This window comes from Petromyzon marinus, chromosome 3 (assembly GCF_048934315.1).
Source record: "Petromyzon marinus isolate PM22_M1 ecotype Great Lakes invasive population chromosome 3, UKy_Petmar_22M1.pri1.0, whole genome shotgun sequence".
Taxonomy (NCBI): Eukaryota; Metazoa; Chordata; class Hyperoartia; order Petromyzontiformes; family Petromyzontidae; genus Petromyzon; species Petromyzon marinus.
The window spans coordinates 7,308,961-7,334,984 of record NC_133669.1 but is presented as its reverse complement, the minus strand read 5'-3'; the positions used below and the strand labels follow the sequence as shown (position 1 = coordinate 7,334,984).

The window sequence follows — 26,024 nt, the reverse complement described above, 5'->3', positions numbered from 1 at the left end:
CATCCACGACCCATTTTCAATGCCCTGGCTGAGGGAAGGAGGTTCTCACCCGAGATTTGACGGTACATGGCCCCGTCCATCGTCCCTTTGATGCGGTGAAGTTGTCCTGTCCCCTTAGCAGAAAAACACCTCCAAAGCATGTTTCCACCTCCATGTTTGACGGTGGAGATGGTGTTCTTGGGGTCATAGGCAGCATTCCTCCTCCTCCAAACACGGCGCGTTGAGTTGATGCCAAAGAGCTCCATTTTGGTCTCATCTGACCACAACACTTTCACCCAGTTGTCCTCTGAATCATTCAGATGTTCATTGGCACACTTCAGACGGGCATGTATGTGTGCTTTCTTGAGCAGGGGGACCTTGCGGGCGCTGCAGGATTTCAGTCCTTCACGGTGTAGTGTGTTACCAATTGTTTTCTTGGTGACTATGGTCCCAGCTGCCTTGAGATCATTGACAAGATCCTCCCGTGTAGTTCTGGGCTGATTCCTCACCGTTCTCATGATCATTGCAACTCAACGAGGTGAAATCTTGCATGGAGCCCCAGGCCGAGGGAGATTGAAAGTTCTTGTGTGTTTCTTCTATTTGCGAATAATCGCACAAACTGTTGTCACCTTCTCACCAAGCTGCTTGGCAATGGTCTTGTAGCCCATTCCAGCCTTGTGTAGGTCTACAATCTTGTCCCTGACATCTTTGGAGAGCTCTTTGGTCTTGGCCATGGTGGAGAGTTTGGAATCTGATTGATTGATTGCTTCTGTGAACAGGTGTCTTTTATACAGGTAACACGCTGAGATTGGGAGCACTCCCTTTAAGAGTGTGCTCCTAATCCCAGCTCGTTACCTGTATAAAAGACACCTGGGAGCCAGAAATCAAATACTTATTTCCCTCATTAAAATGCAAATCAATTTATAACATTTTTGACATGCGTTTTTCTGGATTTTCTTGTTGTTATTCTGTCTGTCACTGTTCAAATAAACCTACCATTAAGATTATAGACTGATCATTTCTTCGTCAGTGGGCAAACGTACAAAATCAGCAGGGGATCAAATACTTTTTTCCCTCACTGTAACTCATTGCTGAAGCGAGTTTAAAACACGAGGCATTCATTCCATGGATAAATTATGCAGAGTACATTTTTTTAATCACACAGCGCAAACGTCGTAAACCTCTGTGGGTTTCGGGTAGTGCGACGTGTTGTTTCGGATTGATGTCCGACGTTTCGCTCCACGTGAGCGCTATGCAGCACGGCCGTGAACACCTCCGCCAGGGGTGCTATTGGCACACCATTGCAAAACGCCACTCGGCAAAAATTGTACAGTAATTGCACGTTAGCATTAGAAAGGGGAAGACAGACTTACGGAGTACTACCGATGCAAACGCGCACATCGCGTCTCTATTACTATGCAGGATGCAATCAGAGTATGCGTGCACACCCCCCTCTGTCAATCCACTGCTGGATGAAGGGGGGTTGTTTTACCATACTTAAGCACCGCTAGTCAGAGCAAGATGATGACGTTGGGGAGCATATACGCGGAAAGATAGTACAGTCAAAATAATTTTGCTGAACCGCCCTCTGCTGACAACGTATTACCCGCAGGAGCCTATAACACCTGTTTTTGTTTAATACAGTATGCTTGGTGACCCATCAAAGCACGCTGTGTAGGCTTAAAACCGCTTAGCTTTCTAAAATCTGACGAGAGTTACTCTCAGGAATGCGCCCACTCTGGACACGAATCATGTCGAAGAATGTCGTGGCACGAAAAATCGATTTCTACCTTTCACATTACGCGGGCTTGAGCGAAAGGATCTGATGGTTTGTTAGGTTTTGCTTTACTTTCCGTATCCTCCGGGTTATGGCGCACTCATTCCCCCTTGTACTGTAAAGCGTAAGTTTGAGTGCGTCTTATAATCTGGTAGGCCTGTGTGTGTGTATGAACACATTTGTATATTGACACCGAGCACAAGTTTCTTCTTACTTTTTAGAGAGTCTTAAAATAAAACGGTTAACGCACACAAAACACACCGACAAGATTGTCTTAAATTAAAAGATTACGGTAACAAAAAGTAGTATTAATGGCAATCAATATTTGGACGCGCAATTGAACCGTGAATATTGGTTTAGGCACGCAAACTCTGAGCCACTTTCGCCCGCCTTTATCTCATCAGCAATCAGGCCCGTAAAAAAAAAACATTGTATCATTCACTTACAGCAATTTTTTCAATCCACGCGAGTCACGAGGAGCGTTTGACCATACTTCACCACGCCGGTCAGTGCGGGGTTGGTTAAGCGGGTGTTTTTTTAGGACCGGTTCAAATATGTTAGCCAGCCCTGGGGCGAGACTCAAAGTTTCGTTCGCCAGTCACAGCACGCGCGCGAACCATTGCACCACCGCTTCACCTCGTCACCACTGCTGCTTTAATAATCATACGTCATGATCAATCCACTGCTGGATGATAGGCTCCAAGCCGTCGCCATCGATTGCATATCCTACGATATAATATGATTATATTCCTGCTGGCACCTGCGCAAGATCTGTTATCGTTAAGAGCGCTTCCTCTGAAAACAACGGGGGATAATGTCTGTGTGCGTGTATTTGCGTGCGCGCTTTCAGCACGATGCGGTGCTGCAATCAGTGAAGTTGGACCCCCCCCTCCTCTCCAACCCCTGCAAACCGCTACATTCCGGCATTCAAGACATACACCCCCCCCCCCCCCCCCCATCTATTCCGAGCGGACGAGGGAGGATCCATATCCTCACGCGCCGGGCCCCACTCCTCTATTTATGGTGCCCGCGGCTCCATGAACTGCGGTCGTGTGGAGTGGGCCTCATTGAACATGGAGTTGCCGCGACACTTGCTGACCTTTTGCACCCTGCTTGCCGTGCTCATGGGCTCGCAGAAGCACCGGGGCCACTGTCGCAACTACCTGCACTTCCGCCCCTCGCCCAGCGACAACCTGCCCATCAAGGACCTCATCGAGAACCCCGACCCAGAGCTCGACCCGAAGGAGCAGGACCTGGACGAAAAGCTGCTGCGGAGGAAACTGGGTGCCAGCTTCGACCCCGAGTTTATGGCCGTGTCGCTGCCCAAGGGCGACGCTTCGGGCCAGCAGACGAGAGGAGGACGCCTCCTCAAGCCGTCGGGATCGATGCCCAACGAGATTAAGCGGCTGGACCTCGGCGTTCTGCCGCATGGCCAGAAGATCAAGATCGGCAAGAGGGCCCGCCGCAAGATCCTGCAGTGGCTGTGGTCCTACACGTTCTGCCCCGTGCTGTACACATGGAAAGACTTAGGCGAGCGCTTCTGGCCGAGGTTCGTGAAGGAAGGAAGCTGCTATAATGGGAGGTCGTGTTCCTTTCCGGAGGGAATGGCCTGCAAGCCCTTCAAGTCCGCGAGCAAGACTCTGCTGCGGTGGCACTGTCAGGGATGGGGCAGGCAGAAGTACTGCGCGTGGATACACATTCAGTACCCCGTGATCTCTGAGTGCCGCTGCGCCTGCTGAGACCAGCCCTGTAATAATAATAATAATGACAACATTTACTCCAGGGGCTGCTTCATTTAAGCCGGAACTGTCTGGGGCCGAGCTCTGGAAATATTTCCCCCGGGGGCAAGGGAGTTGGTGGGGGGGGGCAGAAAATATTCCATGAGAAATGAATGCCTGAATATTACAGAACTAATTATAAATGTTACATCACGAGCGTTCATTGTCCAAATACCTACCCTGGAAAGCCTCACCGAGTCTCGAGACTCCTTTTCAGGAGGGTCTTGCTCAGGTGGAGTAGCCGTTGACTGAGTGTACAAGTGTGTACAGGTGGTGCAACTGCATCGGGTCCCTATGGCCCGGAGGGGCCGGATTACGTAGAGTGGGGAAATTGGACAGGGGCAAGGGGGCTCCATCTTATTCCTTGCACCAGTGCCCTTGCCAGCCATACTACGCCACTGCTGCTGCTACGTGAGGATGTTTATTAGCCAAATTCCGTATTGGTTTGCATCATCAGCAGTAGAGCCATGATCTATCTACTGCTGGACGAAGGCTTCCTCAGGTCGTTCCTATTCCAGTCCCACGATGTAACACAAATATCCATTCAGAACATGTAGCACAGAGACCGATTTCATAACTCCATCTCCGAGGTGGACATACTGGGTGTGCTCCCCCCTCCCCTTTAGCTGCACGTGAGAGGAAACCGCAATACCCCTGGTGGGTTGGTTAACACCCTACCACGCATAGCGAGGGGGGGGGGGTAACAAGAAAAACACTCAAATTCCACACATATGGATTCAAGAATCCGTTACTCAGCTGCTATCTCCTGCACCCCCGTTCCCCAGCCCTAGACCGACTCCACGGCGACTCCCAAAGCACACAAGCTCACGCAAATCACCGTCTGCGAGGTTATGTATGCGTAAGAGGCGCTGCGTATATAATTCATGATGAGTCAGCGTTGGTGGTGGCCGTGACTCACGCCTGCCATCTCGCCGCGGTGGAGCAAGTAGGTTGGTTGCAGCTACGCTGCGTGCGTGCAGTATGGAAGTGTTACCCCCCCCCCTGCTCCCATGTAAATTGCAGGATCCTCCTTTAAAGCGAGACTCTACGAAGTGTTCTTTGAGTTAAAAAAGGACGTTCATTTTACCCATCGCTACGAACCCCATATAAATCACACGCACCAGTCACTGCGTCCATACAAACAACACGGACGACGATGCTGACGATGCGTTATTAGATAGATGCCCGGACGTTAACAAAGTATATATTTTTATGTGTATCACCTTTTTTTATGTCGTAGAAGTATTTGTACATAAAACCAGAGAGGTACGTGGATTCGTCGTTTACTATGTGTTCAAAAACCTCACCCTGAAAAAGATTGTGTAAACCAGGTGCCATTGCATTACATGCGCCACGAAAAGAATCAACTCGTGTTGTCTCGATTTGGCTTGGCCAGGGAGCAGTGGCGGAACGGTTAGCGTTACGTTTGCTCTCAAAACCCGACGAATCAGAGTTCGATTTCCGTTTCACGGATACATCAAGGTGGCGTGACGTTCTGATCCGCCCCTACTGGATATCGGTGACAAGAGCTTTATAGCTCATCGTATTCCTCCAGTATAGAGATTCCGATTCGGATTCTCTGGCGAGCGATGATCCAAACTGGTCCTGGATGCCTCCAATCACCTTTCAACCAATTAACCCTGCAATGACCAGCGTGGTGAAGTATGGTCAAATAGCCGCCATGACTGATACGCGGGGTGGGAGAAGGGGAGGAGGACTTCGTCCAGCAGTGGATTGAAAAAGAAAACGTCTTTAAATTATTATTTTTTTTATAACGATACGGATTAAATGTTTTTATTGTAAAGTTAAAACGCAAGTTAACACTTTTGTCTGGAATGTAACGGTACTGGGCTCGAGGTGGCTCGGACCTTTTGTGCATAGCGGTAACGGTCGTGAAAAGGTGCAGAAAAAAATTACATTGTACAGAGCAAAAAAATCACGACGCAAATGCATATTTATTCAATATAAAACGTGTAACTATCGGTTTAGACTGATTTAAACTTACACACACATAATAAACACAACGTGCTATTTGTAAACAAGAGTATTCAGATAATTTTATGGATGGCAATATTTATGTTGCAAATGTATTATAAAAAGCGTGTATACCATGTTCTTCTATTTGTATTTGTTATATATATAAAAACAACTTCTCCCAGACCGCTCTCTTGGTTGTCCGTGGTTGACTTGCGGAGTGAACAACCCGCGGGACGTGGCTGCTGCTGCGGTCGTAAACGCACCGCCAGTATTCTCTGATGTCCAAGACGTTCTGGAAAGTAAGACTTGGTGTCTCGTGTTAATAAAGTAAAAAATATATATTTTATGTTGGCACACAGAGACCAACCGGATTATAAGACGTACGGACCAAGCCCCCCCCCACCCCCTAGCTCCACCCCCTAGCCCCCCCCACACCCTCTAGCCCCCCCCGTCCCCCCGCCCAAATGTTTGATTTAAATTACAGGGGTGGAGTGCGTCTTATAATCCGGATAATATATTGTAGTGGTCATGGAGGGGGGAGTTGACCGGCTAAGGACCCAAGGTTTCCCCAAACTCTATACCTTACACGCTGCACGAGCCTGATGATTGACACACACACACACACACACCTCTGTTAGGTGTGCGACCTCCAAAGTGCAAACTGAAACCGGGACATACAAATGGGAAGAAAAATAATCTCACACGAAGAGAAGAGAGGAAACACATCATGCAAAAATTGCATTGGTCTTGGCTGTATTATTATAATCTTTAGATTTGACGCCACCCCACAAAAACCAGGACCTTTTCACGTCCCGGGATGACATAAAATTCCGAGGACGGCAACGATCTCGACAAGAGGACGATCCCGGGGGGAAGCAGGACGGGTGGCAACCTTGCGCCTATGTGGCATTTTATAAATCAGCGCGTACGAGTGTATATAGAACTACGAAGGGTCACTCGGAACACACGCGATGTTGAAAATCAGAATCCACCCTCGCTACGTCAAGCGGGACGCGTTTTATCAATCATCCGGCGCGTGCAGGGCGTAACGAACCTCTAAAATGTGTAAACTGAACGGAAGCGAATTAGACTCTTTGGTTCTTTCGGTAAAGTCACGTAGGTAGAAAAAATAAATCACGACGTTTCGATTGCAACACAAGCAACCGTCATCACTTCCAATCAAATCAAGATTGGAAGTGAATTACTCCGCAAATTGGAATAGACATAGCAATCGCTGCCCACGACTGCAAAAAGAAAATAAAGTTGGCAGGATCCCTCTTGAAAAAAAATAAGAGTCAGTCATGAGGCTTTCGTCATGGAGGTAAACACGCGTAATAATAATGATTTTGTCAACTCAGGAATGTCATATTCTTAGCTCTTTCGGTAAAGTCACGTTGAAGGGAAACAATAATATATATTTTATTATTTTATTGTTTCCCTTCAACGTGACTTTACCGAAAGAGCTAAGAATATGAATTACTGCAGTCACGAAAGCTTTAAATCAAAACTCAGGAATGTGTCGTGAGGAATTAAGATTTGGAAAAACCACGAGCAGGAGTGAAATGTATCCTTCCAGTAATTTACAACATGTGAAGTTATTTCGCACTATACGTAGTCAACCGTGCTAATTCGGAGGTGCGGGGAAGGACTAACTAAACCCAAAGAGAAGTTCTAAATAAATTAGTTTTCAAATCTAGATCATTTAAAAGTGCAAAGCTCTAGCGGCTTCCAAATATCAGAGGAGCGTTCCAGATGGCCGCAGAAGCGCATCTGAAAGCGCACGATGCAGTGACCGTCTTTGTTCGTTAGCCAAAAGTCGCTGCTGCGGCGAGGATGCCCGCAGTTCGCGCGGTGGTTTATGCTCCTGGACGACGAGATCAGCAAGGTACAGTGAGGGAAAAAAAGTATTTGATCCCCTGCTGATTTTGTACGTTTGCCCACTGACATAGAAATTATCAGTCTTTAATCGTAATGGTAGGTTTATTTGAACAGTGAGAGACAGAATAACAACAAGAAAATCCAGAAAAACGCATGTCAAAAATGTTATAAATTGATTTGCATTTTAATGAGGGAAATAAGTATTTGACCCCCTCTCAATCAGAAAAAATTCTGGCTCCCAGGTGTCTTTTATACAAGTAACGAGCTGAGATTAGGAGCACACTCTTAAAGGGAGTGCTCCTAATCTCAGCTTGTTACCTTATAAAAGACACCTGTCCACAGAAGCAATCAATCAGATTCCAAACTCTCCACCATGGCCAAGACCAAAGAGCTCTCCATGGATGTCAGGGACAAGATTTTAAACCTACACAAGGCTGGAATGGGCTACAAGACCATTGCCAAGCAGCTTGGTGAGAAGGTGACAACAGTTTGTGCGATTATTCGCAAATGGAAGAAACACAAAAGAACTGTCAATCTCCCTGGGCCTGGGGCTCCATACAAGATCTCACCTCGTGGAGTTGCAATGATCATGAGAACGGTGAGGAATCAGCACGTAACCACACGGGAGGATCTTGTCAATGATCTCAAGGCAGCTGGGACCATAGTCACCAAGAAAACAATTGGTAACACACTACGCCGTGAAGGACTGAAATCCTGCAGCGCCCGCAAGGTCCCCCTGCTCAAGAAAGCACATATACATGCCCGTCTGAAGTTTGCCAATGAACATCTGAATGATTCAGAGGACAACTGGGTGAAAGTGTGGTCAGATGAGACCAAAATGGAGCTCTTTGGCATCAACTCAACTCGCCGTGTTTGGAGGAGGAGGAATTCTACCTATGACCCCAAGAACATCATCCCCACTGTAAAACATGGAGGTGGAAACATTATGCTTTGGGGGTGTTTTTCTGCTAAGGGAACAGGACAACTTCACCGCATCAAAGGGACGATGGACGGGGCCATGTACCGTCAAATCTTGGGTGAGAACCTCCTTCCCTCAGCCAGGGCATTGAAAATAGGTCGTGAATGGGTATTCCAGCATGACAATGACCCAAAACACACGCCAAGGCAACAAAGGAGTGACTCAAGAAGAAGCACATTAAGGTCCTGGAGTGGCCTACCCAGTCTCCAGACCTTAATCCCATAGAAAATCTGTGGAGGGAGCTGAAGGTTCGAGTTGCCAAACGTCAGCCTCGAAACTTTGGAGAAGATCTGCAAAGAGGAGTGGAACAAAATCCCTCCTGAGATGTGTGCAAACCTGGTGGCCAACTACAAGAAACGTCTGACCTCTATGATTGCCAACAAGGGTTTTGCCACCAAGTACTAAGTCATGTTTTGCAGAGGGGTCAAATTCTTATTTCCCTCATTAAAATGCAAATCAATTTATAACAATTTTGACATGCGTTTTTCTGGATGTTTTTGTTATTCTGTCTCTCACTGTTCAAATAAACCTACCATAAAAAATATAGACTGATCATTTCTTTGTCAGTGGGCAAACGTACACAATTAGCAGGGGATCAAATACTTTTTTCCCTCACTGTATGTCGTTCATTTTTGGCAAGCACTGTGTGTAATGATTGCCCCTAAAGAACGTGTCCGTTCAAACACCGGAAGCCAATAGCGCCGCCTGCAGCTCGGCTGGAGTGAGGGTTTATAGTCGGCTTGCGTTTGGGTCCATATTTTATCGGTGGGTGGCTCAAAAGGAGTATAATGGCAGGCACTGCGGGGTGTCCAGATACTCCCCACATTTTTAGATATGGCTAGGGAGATAACCCTTTTATGCCGCTGCTCCACAGTCAAAAACAAAAAAAACACGCTCACATACACCAGGCAGCACACCGTCAAACACAAACGACTATAAACCATTTTTTTATGTTCAGCTATATAGCTCTTTTTAGAAGCTTGGCCACAAATGAGAGCTCAGCGAAGTAACTTATCACGTGGAAAGGTACAGCAGCCAAGTACTCTAAAACGCATGTTTCTAAACGGAGGAAAATAAACCGGAGGATCCGGAGAAAAATCCACGCGACCACAGAGAGAACATGCCAACTCCAAATATACAGGCGTCAGGGTCGGGATTGAGCCCACGGCCGCCTGTATACCAGGCGAGGTAGTTAACATCTCACAACCGCTGCACACACGCACGAAACATAACACACAGGCAGCACACAGGCACGGTTAATAGACAGTGTACACGGACATCTATTCAGTGTCAGCAAACCACACATTTAGCACAACAAAGCCGAAATCCCCCCGTATAGCCTACCCAGGCTGTTAGGGCAAGTGCTGTTAGCCGGCAATACGTACGAGGAAGGGGTGTGACCAGCACTGCGCGCGACCGCCTTCGTCATCCTCCCAGTACTCATTTGAGACCAAGTCGACCTAGAGGGTGCCCAGGACCAGGTCAGATATTCGTCTCCGATGTTGGCAGTGAGCGAGAATTAAACTCGGGTCGTCGGGTTCGTAGCGCAATGCGCCAACCATTACGCCACCGCTATCCATACTCACACAGCATCATCCTCTGGTTCGTGGGCACAAGATACCTTACCTGGGGCTGACCAAAAGGTACACCGTAGTGAGACGACGTATATCTGCGCGATCCCTTGTGAACACTGCACGCAACATCACTCCGAATGCGCCCGATCTCACCGCATCTCAGAAGCGAAGCAGGTTTGAGGCTGGACAACGCGTGGACGTGCGACCACCCTGCACAACAACTCTGGCGTGCGCGATGCGGTGAGCCAGCAGAAGGCGATGCAACAAATTCCATTGTTGGACAGCGACCTCTTATTAATCGCGGGTCACCACCCGCCATCCGTGAAACGGCACAAATATTCATGCTTAAAGCTTAGGAGAAAAAATGTAGAACGGGGGGCATTAACATAACGTATATATATAAACTGTACACAAATATTTATTAAACGTACATTGTATAATAGTATCACGGTATTTTACTTGCCTTTAATAATGATGAACATAAAACATATTTAATAGAGCAAATATCAATGAATACTGTGCACACATGAATATTATTCAGTACGTAATTCCAAAATGGCGTAGCGTTGCGGCAACATTTTCACCTCCGATGAGCAACGGTTGGCTACGTACGGTGCGAAAAAAGTTAAACTTACGTACATACATCCACGCTGCTCCAACGCCTCGCCACTTCTTGTCGGGTAGTCGCGAGCTACGGCCGCGAAAATCAATTGTCACTGCAATAAATTCGTCTCGAATACCCAACACCGATATTAGAACGCCCGCGAATATCAAGGTTTTGGGGGGGGGGGCACGTGATTCCATTGTTCGACACATTTTCATATACTTGTCCCTACGGCTCATGTTAATGTAGAGCTGTAATTTTACATGGGGGTGGTCGAGCCAGATACATTTCGTTAGGAATAGTGGTGATGTCTCCTTATATGCGAAAACGGGCAGAGTCATCGTTATACGTTTCATGGTTCTAAACGAGACGTTTTGTTTACGACTATAATGAGCCTAGAATGTCTGTGTGTCCCGCGCGTGACGTCACTCCATGTCGACCAGCCCCCCTCATTAATAATCATTAAAAGGTGACGTCATCTAAATGGACCCCCCCTGCCATTAATACTAATTAGTGGGTGACGTCAACCCACATGGGGGGGGGGGGGGGCGAGGCGCCTTCTCCCCCCTCCTCAGCGTCAACTTACAACCCTCACTACAAAGGCAGAACCCTCACGTCACGCGATCTCCGTCACGCTATTGAGACATCAAAGTAAAAAGGACGTCATGATGAACAAGGGATTATAACCATAAAACAACTAAATTAAATCACGACGTTTCGGAGGCAGCACAAGCTTCCGTCTTCAGGTGGAACAGTCACAGCAAGATAGCTGCATCTACGTGACTTTACCGAAAAAACCAAAGAGTATGAATCCTTGCAGTCACGAAAGCTTCAAATCTAGAAGGGATTATAACCTTTAAATGAAATAGGTCTGTATCACCGCGCCCTTAAAAATTGCGCACGCATTGATGCAATGAATATCACTTCGCGGTCCGCTTTTCGCTTGCAAGTTTCAGATTTACTGCAATACATCCGTCCTTGGACGGGCAAAAGGCGAGTTACATCAGGATAGGCCCACCGTGCTGTATAGCTCTTTTTCAGAAGCGACCTGGCCACAATTGGATCGTTAAACAAAATGGCTTAGCATGTGGCAATTCACAGCAGCCATAGATTCCAAACGCAAGTTTCTAAAATGTGGAGAGAAAAACGGGAAGACCTGGGAGAAAAATCCACGCGATCACTGGAACGACATGCAAACTCCAAAAAAACAGGCGTCAGGGTAGGAATACAATCCACGACCTTCTGTATACCAGGCGATGTGATTAACATTCCGCCACCGTGGCGTCCTGTATTGAGTGACCAGTCAGCAGCACACCTTAACCAAGTTTTCATTTTCCATCACTAACTCGCATCGACCAGCGTGCGGGAGTAGTCAAATAACTGTCCCCCCCTCCCTCCCTTCTCCTCTCACTCTCTACAACCCCACCTAAACCTCACCTAAACCCCCCGCACGGCGTGGAGAGGCCCGCATCCAGCAGTGGATTGGACAAATGGGAACACATTGTGCATGTACGCGAACATACGCGCACACACACACTGCACGATGTACTAGTTCAAGAGCAATTACACGGCTTGTAAGAATGCAATAGCCCCACTGTGTAACGGGGCAACGCCGTTCCCGTCCCGTTCATTAGCAAGGAGCACGGCGAGTGCCCGATCCGCGTCCGTCAAAAAGTTCCCCGCACGCTCCGCCCTTCGTTCTTTTCCGTCGCGCACTCAGAATCCACGCACAAACACAATTCATTCGCGCATCGCAAGCAGCCCTGTGGTTCATTCGCGCATCGCAAGCAGCCCTGTGGCGTCGGGGGTTTGGATGTGAGCCGGAACGGGCTAAGCGCCCCCCCAGCCCGCCTGCCACCCCAGCCAGACCCCTGCTGAATACTCAACCACGCTTCTAAAATTCTTAAGTTTAAAACAAAGGTACCAAAAGGAGTACATTTGTGCAATGGACCGTCGCAACATGTCTTCATATTTAGACATACACAAAGAGCGCCAGAGCAGAATGTATGAGGGCACCGCGGTGGTGAGATGTTAACTACCTCGCCCGGTACACAGGAGAGATTCCTAGGTTCAATCCCGACCCTGATTATGGTATACTTGGAGTTTGCATGTCTCGCTCCCCGAGGTCCTGTCGCTTTTTCTCCGGGTCCTCCGGTGTTTCCCTCCATATGTAGAAAAAACGTTTATTGTTATTGTCAGCTGCTTTACATTTCCACATAAGCCACTTCGTTGAGCCATCATTTGTGGCCAGGCCGCTTCTGAAACAGCTGTATAGCTCAGTGAGCCTTACCTGATAAAACAAAAAAAAAGTTGAGTTCATTGTTGGTTGTCGTGACAGGGTTGTAGCAACGACTCCTTTCAAAGCCCACTTACTCTACTTCAAGTCAATGTTGCTATAAAAGAAATAAACAAAAATGTCTACCCACGTGACTTTACCGACAGAATCAAAGAGTACGGATTCCTGCAGTCTCGAAGGCTTCAAATCAATGTTTCTAACTTGCGTGTTCGTTAATACTACGCGTTCCACTTTCGATCACCGAATGCCATTCGGGAGCATGTGCAACGTCCCTCCGTTTATTGTGCACTTGTACGTTTTTGTAAAAAATAAAAAAAATCCAAGGGGCCCCAAGTTTCTGATCCACGTGTCACAGTAGGTAATGAACGATCACATAAAAAGCGGTCTTATTTGGGCCCACTGGCATGTACGTTATATTAAATCACCAGCAAGGCTGAGGGCCATAATATTTTCACCGCGTGACTGTCATCGAACAATATGTTGCCATGTTTACACCCCCCCCACCTCCACTGCGATTCAATGAATCGTCACAATTTGGAGTGACGAATAGATTCAAGAATACTAATTTTATATCCTTTTTAGTCGTTTGTCCCCCCCCCGCTCCCCCCCCCCCCGTATTGTTCGTACAGTTGTGTTCACTCCGTTAATCCGCAATCTAACGTTGGCATATACGGAAATTGGTAGCAATCGTAAATAAATCGGGTCTAAAAACGTAACATTCTTGCCCAAATTGATTTTAATCGATGATAATGGCTGTTAAAATCTGATTACGACGCTGATTGTTGCGTGGACGGTACATAACAGTGCAAGATTCAGAGTTCCAAAAAAGGCGGGGGACTTAGAGTTATCTCAATAAATGTAGGACTTTTGCGCCGACCGACAAAGGGAAGGAATACGATCACGACGTGGGATTGAACCGTGAAATCTCACGTGTACCACAAGGAGCCGCTGCGCAGGCCAAGTGGATTGTTGCAACGGAGGCGTAGGGGAGAGATCTTCGTCTGACGATGGTGAGATCATGGCTGATGATTAAGACTCTCTCAGGGCAAGTTGGTACTTATCGTGCTGCAATGTTGTTTATTAAACGGGCGTTTTGTATTCTTGCCTTCTGCAAATCTCCACCTGAAATTACGTGAACCGCGTTGTACCACCGTAGTCATTTTCCTTGATGAAAGTGCATCAGAACTGCGTTTCTTATTGCAAGCGAGATGGTTAAAGATTAACAATTTGTAGTTTACAAACTCGTTGTAAATCCACTGTTGGATAAAGTTCTCGCCGATCTTATGTCGGTCATGGAGGGGGAGTTATGACCGCGTTGGTCAGTGCGGACTGGTGGACACATTATGCACATCAACAAGCAGTGTAGCATTAAAACATGAGAACAATACATCGTTTATTATTTAACATAATTCATTCAGCATTCACACAGGACAGGCACAGACCTCACAATAATTATTTCCATGAGGGTACTGCTAAGTTTGCGTTTTTTGAAGAAAACAAGAATCAAGAAACATGCAGACACGTTGGGAAATAGTCGTCACGATGGTTTGATTTTAGCCGACAGTCCAGAACACTGCTCTGCGAATTATTTTGGCACGCCACATCCATCTCGCCTTATTGTCCTTTTTAAATATATAAGTGTGTTCATATGATGATGATGATGGTAGTATTTGGCAATAAAAACACGTGTTAAGATGCTCAAAACACCAAATAGATACGTACTGCAAGGCATCAAGTCTGCAGTAACCACACATGCTTGTGGCAAAACATGCAAATAACCGTGCTCCGACAGAGTATATACTGCACCGTCTTTGAATAGGACTGGCCTACACCTTCCGAATGGTCTTGTCTCGGCAGTGTTAAACCAGAGAACGCAAAAAGGCGAACATTAACAAAGGCAATGAAAGTGTCAAAGTATTACTAGTTAAAGACATGTTTGTCACAGTCGCGAACATACCTTTGGGGCCATCCATAAATGACGTCACGCACTTAGGGGAGGGGGGGGGTCAGACATTTGCGACGATGTGTGACGAGGGGGGGGGGGGTTGAGAAATGTGACGTCACATCAAAATGCGCAACTTTTATTAAAAAGTCTATTTAATTAAGTAGAACGTGTTATTTATGTTTATTTAATGTTTTCTCCTACAACATCAGAGTACAGCGCTACATTAAATACGCACTATGATGACAATAGTTTAAAGCGATTTGAAGCATGTTTTATTTATTTTTGGGAGGGGGGCGGGGGGGCAGAGCTTTGTGACGTCATATTTTAGGGGGGTCTGACTTTTTGTGACGCTGTGTTACGAGGGGGGGGTCAAAAAATCGTCCAAAATCGCGTGACGTCATTTATGGACGGTCCCTTTGACGAAGGAGCAACCTTCATGGGGCTTTCCCTGCGTCCACATCTCCGTATTCCATTTGGTTTCAGTTCGTAATAAAAAAAATCACAAACTTACGATCGCGGCTGTGAATACAATCATGTTTCAGTTCCTAATAAAAATCACAAACTTACGATCACGGCTATGAATACAATCATGTTTCAGTTCGTAATAAAAAAATCACAAACTTACGATCGCGGCTATGAATACAATCATGTCGGCAGAGCAACGAGTGAAAAGAGACTCTCGTTTTGCATAACAGACCTTCATAAAATAAGCAATGAAATAGGCAATGCAATCGTAAATTCTAAACCATTATAATTTTTAAAACCAGGAATTCCCAAACTTCATCCCTGGCGAACAACTACGCTACTACGCCTTTCCGCGTTTACCAATTTGCTCCCATTCACGTTCAAATCAACTCGTTCCACGCTGCACTCGCTCGACGATTGTTAAACGTGCCCCGCGGGACGCGCGAAGCAATTAACGCCGTCTGCGTCACATGGAACACGTGCACACATACGCAGATGGAACAGGTGTACACACACATACGCACACAAAAACGCACAACGATATTTCAATCATAATTTGAATCGGCTCCATTGATGCAGACGGCGTTAACCGCTAAGCGCCGACGTGCGATGTGTTTAACAATCATCGGGCGCGTGCAGTGTGAAACGAGTTAATTTGTATTTAAATGGTAGGAGTAAAAAATTGGTAAACTCGGGAAGATGTCGCGTGGTGTGTCGCAAGGACTGTAGTTGAGAAATCCCTGGTTCAAAGGGTTTGCGTTAATGGAGCCGATTAAATTACAGGGACTCCTCTACTTACGAACTTTCAGAGATACGCACAAACCTGTCCGTATGTCCAGTTGGCTGTTCGGACCGCGAGTCGTAAGTTCAACCGCCGCGCAATAGATGGTGGTGGTGGCATCTACATTTTCAGAACATGAAAAACCAGTGGCATCTACGTCTACAGGAGATTATACAACTTGTAAAGCCATTACCTGTGTTTGGTGTGCATTCCGTAAAACATGTTTGGAATCGACAGTAGTAAAGTTGGACTTGCGAACACATCGACTTACAAAGAGACTCTGGAACCTAACTCGTTCGTAAGTAGAGGAGTCCTGTATTATTCAAATATCAGCGTTCCATTTGTGCGTGCATGTGTACCACTTGATGCAGACAGTGTTAATTGCTTGTCACGCCAGGTGCTTAACAATCATCGGGCGCGTTCAGCGGGGGACGAGGTAATTGGTATTTGAATGGTCGTAGACAAAAAAACATTCCTTCGTTTCATTTGTGTTTTTTAGTGATTTTTTTAACTTTGCCTTTCCTATACTTTGCACTCATTGTATTTATTGTTATAACGTTCTGACCTGCCCCAACTGGATATCTGTGAAAAAGTTTCATAGCTCATCGGATTCCTCCTCCAGTACAAAATAAAGATTCCGATTCCGAAATCGGTAAACGCGGACAGGGCGTAGCGCTGTGGTGTCGCGAGTACTCGATTTTTGCGAAGCCCTGTTTTAAAAAGTTTAACACGGGTTCCTCCCTTAATTGGTATAATTTATCATCGGCGCGAACTTGTGGACGGTATACACACGTTGCTCCAATGGCCCAAAGCCTCGTGGTTTGCGCGTCCACGGAGAGCAACGAGGTCTTCTCAAATTGCAGTCATCGCGACCTAACACGGTCGAATACAAATGAAGTGTCTCGCCGCATGCTGCACACGCCTGATAATTGCGAAACGCGTTCCACGTGACGCAGAGGGCGCTGATTTAAATTAAGACCGACTTGACATCTTGTGCGCATATGGGTACACGTGTGTTTTTGCGTAGGGGAGCGGTGGCGTAGCGGATAGCGCACTGTGCTATGAACCCGGCGACCCGATTTCAATTTCTGCTCACGGCCAACACCAGTGACAATTATCTGAACCAGACATGGGCCTTCCCTAGGTCGACTCGGCCTCCAAATGAGTACCTGGCGCGATGTGTAAGCATCGCTACTAAGGAGACAAAGGCGGCCGGGCGTGATGGTGCTGGGCACGCCACCCTCTCGAGTGCCGTACCGGCCTTAATGTGTGCTCACAAACAGCACTTGCCCCAAAAGTTTGAGTCGTATACGGACGATCTTTGCCTTTGTGTGTGCGTGCACGTGTGTGTGTGTGTTCCATATGACGTAGAGCGCTTATTAATAAGCTCTATCCACGTCACCCAGGGCTGTTGTTTAGCAATAAGAGGCGCGCGCAGCTTGTGACGACTTAATTTGTATTTGAACAAAGAAGACGACTGGGAAACTTGGCAAGGCGGAGCGTGGTGACGGTCACGAGGACTGGATTATGAGAACTCCTGCTCTAGATAGTACAGCTGCTTTAATTTAATCAGTTTATCCACGCGTCTAAAATACAGGTTTCGCTTTATGCTGTAGATGCGTTCCATAAAAAGGTCCGCGCAAAGCGAAACCGCACGAGACAACTGCCTGCAGAGACGCGCACACAGTTCACACCCAATATCGTCCCACATACGACCGCATTTGAGCGAATTCAAACCGCATATGGTAAATTTTTGGGTAACAAAAAAAACTACCTGCATATACGTGAAATCGCACAAACCGAACCCGCATGCAGCGAGGGAAAGCTGTACTTTCATGTAGGTCCTATGACATTAAGATAATTGGCCAGTGCCATTCCTGAGTGGTTTGCATCAACCTCCGCCTGCGTTGTAGGGTTTACCATCTGTCCTGGTTTTTCCAGGATTGCCGTAGCTGGCTGTCCTTGAAAATGTGTGCGTCTTTACTTGGATATTAAATGTCCTGGGTTTTGTCTGTTGCTTAATAAACACACCACTCGAGACAATTCATTTGCATGAAGTTCTCCCTCCACTTCTGGTACTGGTGAGGTATCATGTTCAGCATCGTGCGTCCAGGTTTTTTTTGTTCCTTGGAAGTGCCAACCCGGGCGCACGCCGCAACGATTTCAATTCCGAAAACGTGGACGCAATTTATTCATTGAACAATTATCAGGGTTGGCAAACTTTGCGTTCGCAGTGTTGACTTTAATGTCCCCCCCCCTCCCAAAAAAAAACCTTCATAAGGGAAATGAAATGGACTATGTCGTTTAATCAAGAGAGCGAGCAACTGAGACAAGAGAAGCCTGCATCAAATTAAAATCGTTGCGATACAATACGCAAATACAATTGGAGAGAGAGAGAGAGAAGAAAAATGGTACCAAAATAAAATTTATGCAACAAACAATTTCAAGTTGAAATATGATGGGGCACCCCCCCCCACCCCTCCCTGTGAATTCCCAGTTAACTGCCCATTTTTTCTACTATGTTTATTCTCCGTACGGGAATGAAAAAGAGGCTTGAGACTCGGTGATGATGCTTTCCTGGCTAAATATAAATGTTATTGCATTAGTATTAACGACACTCCGCTGAACGGAATCAACTATAGCACTTTAGAAAATTAGTCGTGGATAAATAGATTCCCGTGGGGCGTCAGTAATGAAATGCACCAATCGGCACGCGCGACCACACAAACGGCACGGCGGAAAGCATGAGTCACCGCGTCATACATTTGCCCTCGATCGTCGGTGAATATGTAAAGGTGCAGCCCTGCAATGACCCGTCGGCACCACTGCTGGCAGAAGATCCTCCACTATGGGAAGCTTAAGAGAGAGAGGGTCCCTCTCGTCGAGAGAATTTCTGTGGCCTATTCTCTTCAACATTGACCAGACGTCTTGGACTATTTGGAGTGCCCACACTTTGACCCACCGCACTTTCATTAACTTGTCACCGTTGTTTCAGCTACCTCGCCGAGGAGATGGAGTCTAACCGGCGACCAAACTCTGGAGGGTTTTTTTTTAACTTTCCCTTTATCTCATCGGCAGGGTCGGGCTTGCTTCGGCTCGATCGTAACGAGCCAGCAACGCCGCTTGCTTGCCGGTGGGACGCGAACGAGGACTTTGAGAAAGGAACCTTCTGACAAAGACGCTGCTGACAGCCCAATAGGATCGGGCTCTGAAAGAAAAAAATATATATATCTCTCGAGAAATAAGTAGCGGATGAGTTTCATTTCTCCCCGAAAGCGTTCACGTATGGCTCGATCAATCACGGAGCTTCACAGGTTCTGCTTTGCGTGGGCGCAAAGCGCGGCCTAACCAAAAGCTGCCACTAGGTGTCCCTGTGAGCCAGGTTAATAGAATTAAAGATTTACGGCACGATGCATATCGATTAAAAAAATAAACTTTTGAAGCCGTGGTTCCCCTCAACATCTCTCGAGAGTGCTTCGTTTTTAGCCGGAAGAATCCGACGCAAACGCTGTGTCGGAAAAAAAAAACAATCCACCGCATGAATACTGCCGTGGTGTGCAAACCTGTTCATAGGATCATAGGAAAATATATGGTACAGCAGTAGAGGAATACTGTACATTATTACGGATGGGCGTACCTACTGCTATAGTGGTCGTGCCTTACGTCAACAATCAATTCTCCAAACCGGCCTAGCAGCGTTCAGGAAAAAAAAAGATGAAAAAAAATTCAGCTCCGGTCCCTAAATTCCATCTAAAACCTAGAGTGAGGTGCGCCTGAAAGTGATATCGAGCAGGGATATCCTCCCTGAATTATTGGACCTTTCATGCAAGGCATCGCCGTGGAATGGCTTGCACCAAACCAATAGCATGTGGTAAAGTAGCACCTATGAAGGCCTTAAATGCAGCAGTGGATCGCTCATAGCTGACGATGATGATGCAGTACAGTATACCACTTCCAGTGCATCCTCAATCTACTTGACTACCTTAACATGGGGCACCCTGACTACTGAACATAGGCCCCCTTGATTACCTAACACAGGCCTCCTTGACTATCTAACATGGGCCTCCTTGACTACCGAGCATAGGCTCCCTTGACTACCCTAACACAGGGCCACCTTGACTACGGAACATGGGCCCCCTTGATTACCTAACATGGGCCTCCTTGACAACCGACCATAGGCCCCCTTTACTACCCTAACATGGGTCCCCTTGGCTACCTAACACGGGGGCCCCCTTGGCTCTCTGCCACCGAAACTTCTAAACCCTTCCCCACACGCCCGGATGTGCCTTGAGCATCACAACAGACGGCGCGCGTGGGAACGATTGGAAAGTTATGGGGGTCAGTATCCATGGGGGAGCCCATGTCCAGAAGGCGGGGGGTGTGTGCGCATTAAGGTTATTAATTGAGGGGGCACAGCGTGCGGTTTGGCCGCTCTCTGTTCAAAATTTTAATTTACGGGCGGGGTGCGGGGAGCTTCCACCCCTGCCACGGGCGAGTAGAGAAACAACCGGTGGCAATTTAGGAATTGGTTGGTGGAGGTGGAAGCGGGGCGGTGGGGGAAATTTGTAGTTATTCACCATATACTCCAGATGTTGACGCACTATTCCCGCATGAAATTTGTGAAGTAAACGTTGGGTGCCGAGTCTTAAACTCGGGTTTGGTGTGCGTCAGGTGTCAGGGCAGAGTGAGAGCATACGTACAGCTACTGACGCCGCGCGGGTGTACGTTTGTGATGCGCCCCCACCACCCATTCAGATAAAGTAAGACATGTATTTAAGATCGTTAACGCTTCCTTCAACTTCTGAACCGCCGCCATTCGGAGACACAATTTCATTCAAGAATCCATGTTGTTTTACAATGGAGTGAATGTAGTGGCCGCTCGTGACCGCAGCTATCGCATAAACCAATTGCATACAGCATATGCGAACAAAATCAATCCCATCGGCTCTTGCACAGTTCCACACGTGTATTGTGCCCTTTCGAGAATATATACTTGATTATAAATCTACCCATTGCTACACAGATTTTTTTTCACAAAACCTTCTGCACCGAGTGCGCGCGCACAACTGGACGTGACTGCCCAATGCTCAACTTCAACGCCTCCACTCTCTGTGCATCACCACTCTGTGTGAGAAGCTGCCAGCGGCAAAGTGACCCGCTCTCGCCACAACGATGTGGGATTTCCACCACTGGGGCAGGACCACCCCCCGTGTTTATCCAAAGAGCCGCTTCGGCCGGCTATGTCAGAGAGGTGAGCATCATCATCAGCAGCAGCAGCAGCCGGCAATGCTATATTATAATCGATAGAGAGCCATCGGATCAATTGAGCTTCTGAAGAAGCTCCCTGCGCGCGGTGCAAACAAAAAAACGTCGGGCATCATGCCAAACAACACTCGGCACAACCTGAAAACACAACGCGGGAGCTATGTGCAGCACGGCCGATGCTGTAGCATTGCTTCGAGCTGCTGACTTTGGCTTTGTGGAGTTGGTTGTGTGTCTGGCGGTTTGGTGAGAAAGAGAGAGAATAAAATAAGCGCTCGTGTATTCAGTGAGGACTGCGGGGAAACAACAAACAGACAGGCACTGAAAGTCCCAGAGTCTTGCTTCTCCAGCACGTGGTTTGCATTGTTAGTTAAAGCCAGAATATACTGCCGTCAGCCTGCTCACGGGGTCAAAGGTCTGCCCAGTGCATATACACCCCCCACCACCACCATCACCCACCACCCACCCCCCTTTGTGTTTGTCAAGTCTGACGTAATCCTCTGCGTTAGCATTCTGGCGCGCTCACAACCAGTGGCAGGCGCGGAGGAGTATCCCGGGATTCGCTCGCAGAGAAGCGTGCTAACACCGGGGGTCTCGAAGCCGGGCACAGCGACAATTCGAGAGGGTGGAGTTGGGTAGGGCACCAACAGAGCAGTGGTGTTGGGAATGGCTCCGTGGTGATGAGTTTAGATTTTAAATAGGAGTCATAAGCGGCTGTGTTTGGCAGTGGTGTACAGACACAAATGCGTGTTTTTATATATATAAATATTCATTATTAATGCTGCCTTTAAAATAGATAAATACAGGATTTTCATAATAGATCAGTGGGCTTTGCCTGGAGGGATGGGGATGGTTTAGTTTTATTTGTGTTTGAGTGATTTGTTTAACTTTCTTGTACTTTGCACGACTATCGTCTTGTTGAGTACTGATTGTTGTTGTAACGTTCTTACCCGCCCCAACTGGACGCCTGTGAAAAAGAGCTTTATAGCTCATTTTATCCGTCTAATATTAATACATATTCTGAGGTATCATCTATACATAAACTTTGGCTGCAGATTAAGCGACGTCAATAACGATATATAAGTTTTCAGTTTCATTTATTTGGTATAGCCCTGTGAGCCATTCGGCTCTTGAATAACAACAACAACCGCCGTTCGCCACTAAGTGGCGGTGACGTCACCACGACGCTTGTGCCAGGCCATGTGCACCTTGAGGCCACGTGAACTATCGGAACGCCCGCTGGCAGGAGGTCACAGGGCAGACGCAGCTGGCAGGAGGTCACGGGGCAGACCCAGGTGCCACGATATATAAACACACACACACTCATACAATTTGTTTGTGTGACGATATCTGTTCGTTATCGCGCACGAGTGTACAAACGTCCGCGCTTCGTCCAGGGCGTTAGCGACAAACATCGCGCGGAGATTTTAGAGAGTCCCTCGGGTGACGTCAACATCTCGCCTCCGATCATCTCGAATCTTGTCCCTTTTTGTGCTGCTTGAAGATCGCTCACACGTTCCGAGTCTTTTGTTTTGACCAACGCTTCAACTTTATGCATTACCCTCAGCAATGATTTTGAGCAGGACCTTGAAATTGCTGTTTTAATTTTATATATATTTTTTCAATGACCCGATGGCTTTTTTGTGAGAGACACCTTTTATTTAGGTAGCAGGTAAAGGTTTGTTTAGTCTTCAATGTCTACTCACATTAATATAAAAAACAGCTGTCAATAAAAACTGTACCTGTTCACCCAGAACTCCAAGGTAAAGTGTGATCTTGAACTAGAGAGCCCAATCTCTCCGCACGGAATAAGGAACACTGTACGAAGCATCAGCCTCCACGTTTTCCTTTTGCGTTGTCTGACACCGCAACGATGAACGCGGCGAACGTTCTTAGCTTGTACTTGGTGACCTGTACTTGTCTTCCTGTGACCAAATCACCCGGAATGTGGCCCAAGGCTTATCAGTCTCTCTCATCTCTGGTCTAGAGCTTATTCTACCGTACAACTCCATCTTTATGATCTCCATAACTCGCATTGCACTCCCACGTCTCTTCCTCGTCTGCACCTCCTTCTCTCACCTCACTCCATCCCCATTCTTTGGCTGCATATCTCTCACCTCGCTACAGTTCTATCTCGTGTCTGCTTGCCTTCTGTCACATCGCTGGGGAGTTCATAAATTAGGAGTTGTGGTCTGGGATGTGACCTAATGTACTCATTTCTTTGTTGTGGTAACCTTTTCGTTGTTTGTGCTTTTTGTTTTGGTTCCATCTATTTTTTTCTTGCTAGTAGGATTTGGTCCTTATATGTAATTAATGTACAGCGCCGTGGGATGCTATGAGCATTAATAATGCCATGTAGAATGTAAGTATTATTATAAATAAAAAAATTATGGCTGGAGTGGGAGGTTAGGGGGTGAACCACCTCAAAAGAAAGTTCTGCTTAGGGCCCCCCCCCAATTATACCCCTCCACCACCACCACCACCACCACTCCCGCCCCCCACCACCAAAGGGCCAGCAGCACCACCACCACCACCAACTGAACAGTGGACGAGCAAGCACGACGCAAGACAAAGACGAGCAGGATAAGAGGGCGTCTGCCAGGAGACGACGTGGCAAGAGTCGTGGAGCAGCGGCGTCGCAGGAGGGAACGCATCAATCCCGCCCCGTTCCCAGGCCGCGTCTCCGACGCTACTGCTGGGAAGCGCACAATAGACATATGCGAAGTGCATGCTTTTCCCCTGTTGAGTGCTGATTGATGGCTGCTGCCGCCGCCAACTTAGTATTCAGGCAGCCTTAACCGAGGACCCCCTGCCTCGGGAGCAGAGGCAAAGAGCAATGATTCATACCACACTCGCGCGAGCAAAAGTTTTCGCCGATGAACGCTAGCGATGTTGATGTTTTATTGTTGCTATTTTGTATGTATGTATGTACTGTGTGTTGAACTTCTTTCGCGCCGTACGTAGCCAACCGTGCTAATCGGGGGAGTGGGGGAAAGACAAGAAACTAAACGCAAAAAGCAGTTCGAAAGAGATTAGTTTTCAATCCAGATGTAAACGTGCTTAGTTCCAGTGGCTTCCTAATATCGGAAGCGAGAGCGTCCGCATCTAAAAGCGCGCAATGCAGTGACTGTCTCTGTTCGATGGCCAGCCAAAAGCCTCTGCGAGGTTGACCGGAGTTTGGGTGATGAGTTATGCTCCTTGACGAGATCAGCGAGGTGTTGTGGTTTGTTTAAAAGCTCAACATCAACGAGTGAAATGAGAGTGGTGTTGTTTTATAATGAATACTAAAGGGCCCTTTTTGGCAATCCACTGTTAGAGGAGGGTTTCCCCATGCGTGCAGGTCACGGGGTTATTTCAATTCGCTTCACCACGCTGGTCAGTGCGGGTTGAGGGTGGAGAGTATAGGACTTGGGATCATAGTACGGTACAACAATTGATTTTGCTGCAATGACATCTGCTAAAAATATAGGTCTCCAGTGGCCTGTTTCAACCGTTTCATGTGTGGTTATCACCGATTCAAAACATACTTAACTTTCAAGATGTGAAGAGATCCGGCGCATTACTGATGATAGTTTTATCACAAGAATCCCTTTTTATCTATCCAGGAAAATGTCATCAAATGTTCAGAAATTTCAGGAGAGTCCTGCTACACTGGGGTTGGGTCAATTTAATTGTCAGGGCCAGCAAGGCCTTTTCTGCTGGCCTAGAGATTGTCAGAATCAGAAAAATCTTTTTTTTTTAATTTTATATATATTTTCATTAATGCTATATGTATTTTACAAAATTCGTTCCCATCAGTCTTAACGTCATTTTATTGCTACTCTCTCCCTCAGTTGCGCTGCTTCCAGTGCAGCTCATAAATTAGAGCTTTTATCCAATCAGATTTTCCACCTGTGCTGTCTCCGCCTCTCCGGGTGAAAAATCTACCCTGAGGCCTTCAGGATGTCGAGTGAATCCCCTCTGCTGTTGAAGCAAATGGTGACGATGTTGTTGATTGTCATCTTCTTTAGCCAATCAGTTTTCGAGTTTGCCATGGTGGGCGTGTTCTTTGACACGCCGAAGCCTTCTAGCTGGCCTAGCCGCCTACGTCAGCATTTTTCGTGTGGCGTGATCGGAGGGCCAGTTAGCTAACTGAAGTAAAACTAGCCAGCACGTAACGTAGCATCATCTGAGATTTATTTAAAGTTTCTTTCGTGACGTTTACATTTTTAGATGCAGTGCTTTATATTATTGGGTCTTTCGGTAAAGTCACGTAGATAGGTTCAAAGAAAATAACAAAAACTACGACGTTTCGATCGCACAAGCAATGGTCATCAGGAGAAAAAAAGCTTTTTTTTCTTTTTTTTCTCCTGATGATGATTGCTTGTGTTGAATATAAATTCCTGCAGTCACGAAAGCTTTAAGTCCAAGATGTAGTGCTTTAGATTTTTTTTCTGTGGGGAAGCCTATTGAATCCTGATTGTGTTATTTGTGTTTTACGGCATTTTTGCTTGCTTGGTGGCCGTATGAGTAAATGCGACTGGTTGTTGTGAGTTTGCTCTTGTTTCTTTGGTAATGACATTGATTTGGGCTATGCGATGTCTATTTGTGATGCAGCATCCTGTCATCCTGCGTAATAGTGGTACATCCTTGATGGTTTTAGTCACCATGTATTCATGTCTCTGCAATTAGTGTATTGTAACTCTCATAGGTGTTGAGCATCGTGTTAAATCACTTTATTCCACTCGAT

The 26,024-nt window shown here is 46.9% G+C and overlaps 1 protein-coding gene across 1 annotated transcript; it reads left to right on the top strand.

The window, feature by feature from the left end:
- The first annotated feature begins 2,701 nt into the window (after window positions 1-2,701).
- On the top strand, window positions 2,702-5,692 carry NOG (noggin). Its single transcript, XM_076073418.1, has one exon. The coding sequence runs from the start codon at window positions 2,794-2,796 to the stop codon at window positions 3,493-3,495; it is 702 nt and encodes a 233-aa protein (XP_075929533.1). The 5' UTR covers window positions 2,702-2,793; the 3' UTR covers window positions 3,496-5,692.
- The last annotated feature ends 20,332 nt before the right edge of the window (window positions 5,693-26,024 follow it).